Below are 10,978 nucleotides of genomic sequence, written 5' to 3' on the forward strand. Positions count from 1 at the left end.
GCTAGAGTGAGTGCCATGGCGTCAGCCTAGCTCACAGCAACCTCAAACTCCTGGGCTCGAGCGATCCTTCTGTCTCAGCCTCCCGAGTAGCTGGGACTACAGGCATGCACCACCATGCCCGGCTAATTTTTTATATATATATCAGTTGGCCAATTAGTTTTCTTTCTATTTATAGTAGAGACGGGGTCTCGCTCTTGCTCAGGCTGGTTTTGAACTCCTGACCTTGAGCAATCCGCCCGCCTCGGCCTCCCAGAGAGCTAGGATTACAGGCGTGAGCCACCGCGCCCGGCCTGTTATGATTTTCATATCAATTGTCAACCATAATTAGAAAACTCAAGAAGCATACTATTATTTACACATATTTTTGCTTATTGCTTTCTTTCCTCCTTCTTGATATCCCCATGTTCCTTCTTTTATCATTTCCTTTCCATTTAGAGAATATCTTTAGCCACTATTTCACAGTAGGTCTGCTGGTGACAAATTTTCTTAGTTTCCTCACATCTGACATCATAATATCATTTTCATTTCTGAAGGTATTTTACCTGGATATGAAATTCTGGGTTGGTAGTCTTTCCTTTCAGTACTTGAAAATTATTGTGTCATTTCCTTCTGGCCTCTATGGCTTCTGATGAGAAATCTGCTATAATTTGAACTTCTGTTCCCCTAGGTAATATGTCATTTCTTTCTAGCTGTTTATAATAATTTTTCATTGTCTTTAGATTATAGAATTTTGATTATGATGTGTCTTGGCATGGATTTCTTTACGTTTATTGTGTTTGCACTTTGCCCATTTTCTTGAATCTGCAGGTTTATACTTTTCATGAAATTGGGAAAGTCTCAGTCATTATTCATTTGAATATTCATTTATACCTATATTCTTTCTCTCCTGGAAGTCCAATGACATGAATATTAGACCTTTTATTATTGTCCATGGGTTCCTGAGGCTCTGTTAATTGTTTTAAGTGTATTTTTTTCTGTCGTTAAAATTGGATAATTTTTAATGTTTTATCTTCAAGTTCATTGCTTTATTCCCCTCTCATCTCCACTTTTCTTGAGCTCGTGTAGTGAGTTTATTTCAATTATTTTATTTTTCAGTTCTAACATTTCCATTTAGTCCTTCATATTCTCTACTTCTTGGTAACACTTTCTTTTTTCTCATTTGTTTCAAGCATGTTCACAATTGCCATTGAACAATTTTTTATGATGGCTCCTCTTAAATCCTTTTGAGATAACTCTAATGTCTGTTTCTTCTAAATGTTGACATTTATTAATGATCTTTTCTCATTCAAGTTGAGATATTCCTGGTTCTTCTCTCTTGGACATCTGGTGTATTCTATTATGAAACTTTGGATCTTAGGTAAATCTTCTATTTTAGCAGGCCTCCACTAATACCATGTTGGTAAGGAGAGTCAGGCTGAGCCTCATTACTGCCAGCCAGGTGGAAGTTTGGGCTCCTCATCCAGCCTTCACCTTACACTGTGGAGAGAATGAGGTATGCTTCATTACTGGTGGGTAAGGGAGGAAGTCTAGGCTTCTCGTGTAGTTTCTACTGACATGATGGGGGTGAGTGTGTGGAGAGGTGTACCTCATTACCTCCGGGAAGTGCTAAAAATATAGTTTATCCACTTGGTCTCCTTGGACACCACCTAGTAAGAAGGGGGAAGGGACATCTCATTACCAAGGATGAAGGTGGAAATCTAGGCCCCTCTCTTGGCCTTTGCTGATGGGGACAGGAGGGTGGTTTTGTTTTTTGTTCTTTGTAATGGTGAATAGGGAAGTTATTATCAAAAAATTTTTCTTGCTTGCTAGGTTGCTCCTTTCTTTGACCTTTGGCTTATAAGAACAAGTTTTTTGGGGGACCTTTTAAAAATTTTTTTGGCTGTTCATGTGGGTGTTTCTGGGTTGCAGGCTTCTCCAGCACCCAGTCCAGGATATGAGAGAGGCAAAAAGAAAACCCAGGGAACTCATCATTGTGTCATTCCTCAAGTCCTGAAGTCCTTAGCTGGCATGCCACCTTCTCTCTAGATTTCAGAGTCTTATGTTTATTTTAAATAAATGTCCATGGATTTTAGCTATATTTACCAGGTAAAATAGGAAGATGTAGTCTATGTCATGTTGTCTGAATCAGAAGTCTCCCCTTCTTACTTTCTTTAAAATGTGGCTACTAGAAAATTTAAAATTGCATTTATGACACATCATATTTCTACTGGACAGAGTTATGTGTAGATCTTAGCTTTTTCAATTGTAAATAAGAGATGCTTCCTAAAGTCAATCCTTTACACCTCCAAAATTCCATGATTCTGAGGATTGTTGTTTGGCTTCTTTATACAATGCAAACCATATAGATGGTACCGTTGTTCTTTCTACTTACTTATATCACAGTTACCAGAAATGAAATAGTGTCCTTCAAATGCCTCAAAATAGAAGCAAGGGATAATTGAAGGTGGTCATTATTTTTAAAATGAATGCCAATATGTTACCTTTTCCATAGAAAGTAGTTGGTAAGCAACAATTTCTCCAGAGGAGCTTATTGCAGGTGCTAATCAGCTTTCACTATTTTTTTACTGTTTGTGCTGAAAAAAGAATTAATTATCTCAGTAGCCTTACTTCTTCATATACCTAATAAAGCATACCCCCACTCTGGAGAATAAACTAATTGATAGAGAAAGGTTTAATGCATAGCTAAAAATAGCAGTGTAATCTCCTTGAAAGAACTCTCAGAACTCCCCTTTCTCTTTTTAGACAGACTTTCCTTTACTGAAACTGCTAATGAATGGTTCTTGTATCCTTGTGATTCTCTCCTTCATCCTACATCCTCCCACATACTTTGAAAACTATTAAAGTTCATTTTCTTCCAATATTCATAAATAGTTTTCCTGAAATCCACTGGATCCATAACAGAACAATTCCAATACTCTGCCCATAAAATTATGGTTTCCTAGAAGCCCTGTTTGAAAATTAAGACAGTACCTTTGAGCTTTAGGTACAAGATGTAAAGTTCTCCACTCTATCATTACAAAGTTCCCCAGTGGCCTAGTTGTCTCTCATACAAATTGTTTCCTTTCCAATATGTGTTTCTCTATCACTTCATAAAAAGAAGGGCATTCTTGAAGGTCATTAATGATTTTCTTCTCTCAAATTCAGTAATCTACTTACCTGCTGTCCTTCTGAAGTATTTTATATTATGTACCAAACCTCCTGGACAAGTTCTCTTGCCTTATTTTCTGTTATATTGCCACTCTCTTCTGATTCTCTTGAGTCTTTCTTGTTTCTTCACCTATATTCCTGCTTTCCTCTTCTCATTATCTAATCCTATGAATTCTCTGGTTCCTTAAGATGTTCTTAAACCTGTCTTTCATTACTCTCTACTTCTTGGGAATATTCATTCCACTTTCAACTATAACTTCTATGCTGATTATTCTCAAATCTCTCTTCCTGTCTTTTCTTGGTGTGTTTTTAAACTTATTTTTTAAGTTTTTCTTTTTTTTATTTCAGAATATTACAGGGCTACAAACATTTTGGTCTGAACTACAGTCCCCAAATCTGCAGGCTCATTTAGCATTTCCCCTTGTATGTCCCCACAATACTACAAACCGGACATGACTGAAATCAAACTCCTCTGCTTCCCCTCCAACTTTCCTGTCAAATGGCTCCAAGATTCTCTGCTTCAACTAAGCAATCCTCCAACCCAGCAGATTGAGTCATCTTCCATTAAACACTCTTTTCATCCCATCTCTAGACTCAGGCACCGAATCAAGCATGTTTTTCCCTACAAACTGGAGTTGGGTACAGGGGAAACAGCCTTGAAGCTAATCAGATCTATGTTTAAATTTATCTAAATTATTTGCCATAACTTTGCATGAACTTAGATATATAACATCTCTGAGCATCAGTGTTTTCACATGAAAAAGGGGGAAAAAGTACCTACTATAGAGTTGTGATGATTTAATGAGATAATACACTATAAATGTCTGATATATTATAGGAGTCACATGGCAGAAAGGCTGAGGGGGTCTCTCTCACACCTTGTTTATAAGGACAAGCTAATCTGATTCATGAGGGCTCTGCTCTCATGACATAATCACCTCCCAAAGGCCCCATCTCTCAACACCATCACCTTGGCGGTTAGGATTTCAACATATGAATTTGGGGGAACACAAATATTCAGACAATATTAATCTAGTGCTTACAAGTACTTAGATTTCACATACCAGTAACATTTTCAAGTCTAATGTGGCTGTTGGCATTAGTTTTACATTTTTTTCTTGCCCTAGGAAATACCTTTAAAAATAATTTGAAATTCCCATTTCATTTTACAAGGATATTTTATAAAAGATAGAAGGGTATAATATTGGAATTTAAAAGTTTAAATTGAATAAATTTAGAGTTGTGAATAAAGCTTTTGTTTTATTTTATTCATTTTGATGTGGACCATAGGAAACTCTCAGGAAAATCCATGGACAGAGAACCTCCATAATTACCTCTCAATGCCTACTGTTTCTGTAGCAGGGATAATTGACACTTAGAGAGTTCCTACTATGCACCAAATGGTGTAACTTTGTGTGTGTCTCTGTATATGAGACAGGTATTACTATGCCATTCTACAGATAGAAAACTAAGGCATATGAAGTTGGGAATTTTCTAAAGGACTCACAGCAAATAAGTGGTCAAAGTAAGATTTGAACCCATTTCTTCAGGCTCCACTGTTGTTGACTGCTACCCCATATTGCTGTCATTTCTTTAGACTCTATGGTTGAGTATGATTCTGTACACAAAATAAACACACCGATATGTGCAATAATAATGGAAGCTTTTGCCACAATATATCACATACTCTGAACAGAATAATGGTCAGATATATCATCCCAAGAAGACTATTTCTATGAAGGTTATTTAGAAATGTAAAGTGCTATACAGATGCAAAATCAACTATAATTATTACAATCATCAGTGCTAACTTGAATTCCAGAAGTCAGGTTTGCCTTAGATCATCAAAGAAGGATAAAATATTATCAAGACTGTTTCTAAGGGACTCCCATATATAAGAATATTAGGCCATCAGCATTAAGACATCTATGGGAGAGTTCTGTGGAAACCAGAGTGATTGAAAATTAGCCCAATTCACTGCCTGCAATATTTCACACTCATACTGTTGCCTATAAGATTATAGGAAGCACCCTAAGTAAAATGGTGAAGACTGTCTTAAATATACTCTTGTCGTTCCTTATATTACCCTTATTTTTACCTTGGGACAAGCTTTACCCACCCTTCTACCAGAAACTCAATCCCTTCCTTCTTTGCCTCTGATTGCCCTGTAAGAATCTCTTAGCCAGCTGCTCAACTAGAGAGAATCTAATTGACAACTTCACATTTTTATGTTCTATTTTTCCAAGAGCATGTTAATAACATAACAAGCTATGAGCCACAGGGGTACATATCTAATGGGAACATTTTAGACACAAGGGATAAACCCATTATAGGGATATTTGGAGCAAGGGGTGTCACACTGATGGCCCTTAATTTAGGTGACAACCAATTTTTCCATCTAAGGCCAATAGTAGATGGTAATGAATGACCCTGAAGGTACAATCCCTCTTAGTACATGCACTACCCATAAAAGTCTTCTATCAGTTCTGTGTCATTGCAGTAATTCACCACAATGAGTTACACCTTAAAGTGCAGCTGTACTCAAATTTCATGACTACCCCCATCCCAACAACATGACTTTTCTTCACTTCACTTTCATGGCTTCTATTCTTCCATATGACTCACATAAAACAACAGGAGTAGAAGCAAGTCACTTCATAGTAGAGGAGCCCCTGTCCACAAGTCAAGAAATAGTTCCAGAAGTATACTCCCAATGATTTGCTGAGTACCTTTGGTGGAGTCTAGAAAGAATGTGGGGCCTCAATTTCGCTTTCTCTATAATGAGGGAGAAGAACAAGACAACTTCTGATGTATCTAATACATATTGAATTCTAAGGTTCTGTAATATTAAGTATTATTTAAAGATGAAAGCATAAAAACAGAGACAGAGAAACAACATAGTCTTCACTAAATAAAAGCCTTATTTTACTAAACAAATTTCCTTTTTAAATAGTCAATAAACTAGAAGATACTGGGAGTGCCTTAAAACTTTTAGTATAATTCATTGAGAAGTGTGGAAGGGTTATAATGTGATTTAATCAAAATATATCTGGTTGGACAACCAAATGAGAAAAATGGTTAGGTAATTTGTATTTATCCAGAGCAGTGTTTTCCAAATTATATTACAAAGAACATTACTAATTGCATAAAATACTTATAAGAATTGCATTTAAACTGGGATTGGGCCCTTGACAGTTGTCTGGATTTAGTAACTCACTTCTAAAAAATAGAGTATGGAAAGAGAAATAATAATTTTACAGTGGAGAAAATCTGAGTAACACAACTTAACCAGGTAACTGAGGTTAACGTTACCAATGATGGGTCATGTTGATATCGGGTATCCACCTCGCTAGTATGACATTATAAGAACAGCATTTCACCTCTGTGATATGTTTTTGCAAAGACCCACAACCCCAGTGTAATCATGAGAAATTACATCAGGCATACTCTATTTGAAGGACATTCTACAAAATGTCTGATCATTACTGCTCAAAACTGGCAAGGTTATGAAGAATAAGAAAATACTGAGAAATTCTCACAAATCTTACATGACAACTAAATGCAGTATGGTGTCTTGGACTGGATCCTGAAATAGAAAAAAATACATAAATGGAAAACTGGTGGTATAAAGTCTGGAGTGTAGTTAATAGTAACACACCAATAGTGTTTTCCTATATTTGACAAATGTATCATGATAATGTGAGATGATAAGATTAGAGAAAACTGAAACTGCTCAAAGGCTATATGGGAACCTCTCTGTATTATTTGTGTAAGTGTTCTGTAAATCTAAAATTATTCCAAATAAAAGTGTATTTAAATAATTGAAGAGGAGATCCACTGGAACTTCCTTTGGGAAACTTTAGGTTAAACAATTAATTTTCTCAATTTCCTGTAATTATCAGAGCACCTAGGATAGCTAGTAAGCATTGTGACTTTAACAGAGGGGGAATAGGGTGTTGTGTTTCCCAAACATATTTAGCCAGCAAATTTTTTCTTCAACAAGCATTTTTCAGGAAAAGTGCTGACGTAGAGAAGGTATCTCCCAATATGTCATAGACTTCTGTCCTATACTGGACTATGTTTAAATTTTAATCAGCGACTTTGGATGAAGAAAGAAAGATGCTACAAACATTAAATTGGCAGAATATTTGCAACTAGAAGATAATATGAAGAATGAGAGAATAATCATTAAAATTATATTTAATAGGCTACATCAATTGACCAAACTTAATGTGATGAATATAAAAGGATAAACATGTAATCTACTTTTAGTTAAGCAAATTACAAAAACAAAACAAAACAAAAAAAAACAGGTAAGTACAGGATAAAGAAGAATGGACTTAAATTCTCATCATATTACTGTGAGCAGCTTTGTGTCTCAGGAGTTCTTAGATCAAATGAGTACAACTATTGTGCTCAGTCAAGAGCCCCTAATAGAAGTAGTAAGGCCATTTATTCAGGTTTAGTTTAGTTTTTTTCCTAGCTCTATGTGCTACACTATAAAAAATCCTCAATGAACCATTTCCAAAGGAGCAGGAATAGGATGATGTGCATCTTGGACATGTCATCACAAGAAGTATTGAAGAAACTGGGAATATTACCCTGATGCACAGAAACCCTAAGGGAATTTAACAGTGATCCTTAAGCACACAAGGGGACAGAAAAATCAAACCTATTTTGTGTAACTTCAGACATCAGAAGAAGGACCTAAGGAAGTAAGAAGCAGCACATTTGGCTCAATACCACCTTTCCGCCTCAACTGTTATAATGCCTCATAATGGAATGGACATCCTTGAAATGAAGTGAGCTCCCTACCTCTGAGACTATTTAAATAGAAGTTGAGTGTTCACCTGTCTAAACTGTCGCTAGGGTGTCTTTTACATTGTACCTAATAAATGACTTCTACATAGCCTTCTAGTGCTAAAACCTTAGAATCTACCAAACCGCAGGCAACAAAAAAAATTAAGAGGCACTGAGAAAAGTGGCAAACCATTGAAAAGAGCCCCTAAGGTACCTTAGGCACCACTCTACCTCTCTTCTAACCATCACCTCTGCAATAGTATCTGGAAACCGCCTGAACAAGTATTGGAGTTTAGCTGAAAAAATAAGAGGCAAAATGCCATCCCTGAGTGTGCACCTAAGACATTTCTGATGGTATAATTTAAGTTACACTAGAGAGAGGACAGGGAAGTGATGAATTTATCTAGAAAATTTATTGCATTTACTCCAAAAGAAATTTACCAAAATCAACGTGCAAATATATAAATAAATAAGTTAATTTTTTTAATTCACTATTTTTTTCCTCTTATGGAAATAATTGGCTTATAAAAAGGACAATGTATATAAGCTCAAGGCCTGCTTCAAGGCAGCTCCCAAACTGAGCCAGAACTATTGGGAGGAGAGTGAAAGAGGAATCCAGGACACATAAATTAAGGGAAGCAGTTACTTTCAGGGTCCTTTAAGTGCCAGCAGGCTCAGCCCTGGGGAGGTCCTGCCTCTTTAAATGTTGCGTCACAACGGGCTGCTTACCTCACCCTAGTCCCGGCCCTGTGATTGGTCCGCTAAGAGCGTCAACATTGGTTTCCTGGTAACGGGAGCGCGGCTAGTCAGTAGTACCAGCAAACAACTGGCACTACTGGCTGTTGGTTCAGAGGCTCCAGAGAAGAGACCGCAGACTCGACCTTCTCCCCAACATTATGTAGGTGAGAGGCTGGCGCCAACACTACCAGTATCCCACAATGTCCCGGGCCCCAGAGTGGAAGAGGGCAGAACCTAATCCGAGAAACCATGGGGCCAGCTGGGATGGCAGAGGTGGAAGAGGCAGCGGCAGGAGTGGCCCCTCCGGCCATCCTGGGCCTAGGCCTCCAGGCTCCCATGAACCACCACTCTGCTTTAGAGTGAGAAACAACATGGTTGGTGCGGTAATTGGTCGTGGTGGGTCGAAAATAAACGATCTACAACGTTTGACAAACACTAAAATACAAATCATAAAGGGGGATTCTGAAGCAGAGGTAAAAATTTTTGGCAGCATGGACATGAAAGCAAAGGCTAAAGCAGCTATAGAGACTCTTGTTAAAAAACAAGAAAGCTACAAGTTAGAATACAATGTTGATAATGCGGCATCCCACCCCCCAGCTGGAAGAGATTTAAGCACAACTGACATTGCTAGAGAACATCAGCCATCGCTAGACTGGGATCAAATCAAGGCAACAGCTGTGGAATGGGAAAAAAGAAAATGGACTGATTTACCACCAATTAAGAAAAACTTTTACATAGAATCCAAAGCGACAAGCTCCATGTCTGAAGAGCAGGTAGAAAATTGGAGAAAGGAAAATTTCAACATAATGTGTGATGACTTGAAAGATGGTGAAAAACGTCGTATCCCTAATCCAACTTGTAACTTTGAAGATGCTTTTCAGGACTACTTGGAGCTTATGCAAAACATAACAGAGGCAGGTTTTAAAAATCCAACACCAATTCAGTCTCAGGCTTGGCCAATTGTTCTACAAGGAATAGATCTGATAGGAGTTGCCCAAACTGGAACAGGCAAAACATTGTCCTATTTAATACCCGGCTTTATTCATCTTGACTCTCAACCAATATCTAGAGAAGAAAGGAATGGACCTGGGATGCTGGTCCTTACACCTACTAGAGAATTAGCTCTTCAGGTAGAAGCTGAATGTTCTAAGTATTCATATAAAGGTCTTAAAAGTGTTTGCATCTATGGTGGCAGAAATAGAGAGAGACAAATACGGGACGTCACCAAAGGTGTAGATATCATTATTGCAACTCCTGGCAGACTGAACGATCTGCAAATGAATAACCTTGTTAACCTAAGAAGCATAACTTTCTTGGTCTTAGATGAAGCAGATAAAATGCTGGATCTGGGATTTGAACCCCAGATAATGAAGATTTTATTAGATGTGCGCCCAGACCGGCAAACTGTTATGACGAGTGCAACTTGGCCAGCTGCTGTTCGTCGACTTGCACATTCTTATTTGAAAGAGCCTATGATTGTTTATGTTGGGACTCTAGATCTAGTTGCTGTAAACACAGTGAAGCAAAATATAATTGTTACCACAGAAACAGAAAAACGAGCACTTATCCAAGAATTTTTAGAGAGCATGTCACCCAACGACAAAGTCATCGTGTTTGTCAGCCGAAAACTTATTGCTGATGACTTATCAAGTGACTTAGGAATCCAAGGCATACCTGTACAATCACTGCATGGCGACAGAGAACAAATTGACAGAGAGCGGGCGCTAGAAGACTTCAAAAGTGGAAAAGTAAAAATATTGATAGCCACTGATTTAGCATCCCGAGGTCTTGATGTTAATGATATCACACACGTATACAACTATGATTTCCCACGGAATATTGAAGAATATGTACACAGAATCGGGCGTACTGGAAGAGCAGGAAAGACTGGCACATCAATTACCCTTATCACTCAAGATGATTCAAAGATTGCCAGTGAATTGATTAAAATTCTGAAAAGAGCAAATCAGAGTGTTCCAGAAGATCTTGTGAAAATGGCTGAGCAATATAAATTTCAACAACAAAAAAGGGGTGCAGGAAGAAGATCAAGAAAACCTGGAGAAAAATCCAAGGACTTTTATTAATGTTTACGTTGAAAAGTTGTACCAGGTTACTGGAAGATTCAAGGCATGTTAAAGATATGCAGTATTCAAGTTACATAAGGAAGTTTTGGAAATATACTGGCAGTTTGAAGACACAACCAAATCTTAAATAATACTGCTAACCCTTCAATACTGTGTGTGTTCCTTAATAAAAAAAAAATGTTTTAAAATGAAAGCGTGAGAGATTATGT

The 10,978-nt window shown here is 37.5% G+C and overlaps 1 protein-coding gene across 1 annotated transcript; it reads left to right on the forward strand.

Annotated features, from left to right (window-relative positions):
- The first annotated feature begins 8,885 nt into the window (after positions 1-8,885).
- DDX53 (DEAD-box helicase 53) lies at positions 8,886-10,769 on the forward strand. The gene has a single exon (XM_012784615.3). The coding sequence runs from the start codon at positions 8,886-8,888 to the stop codon at positions 10,767-10,769; it is 1,884 nt and encodes a 627-aa protein (XP_012640069.1).
- Positions 10,770-10,978: the final 209 nt, after the last annotated feature.

The sequence above is a fragment of the Microcebus murinus genome, chromosome X (assembly GCF_040939455.1).
Source record: "Microcebus murinus isolate Inina chromosome X, M.murinus_Inina_mat1.0, whole genome shotgun sequence".
Taxonomy (NCBI): Eukaryota; Metazoa; Chordata; class Mammalia; order Primates; family Cheirogaleidae; genus Microcebus; species Microcebus murinus.

Excerpts from the sequence above, each read along its gene's own strand:
- DDX53 (XM_012784615.3), top strand. The coding sequence starts at position 8,886 with ATGTCCCGGGCCCCAGAGTGGAAGAGGGCAGAACCTAATCCGAGAAAC.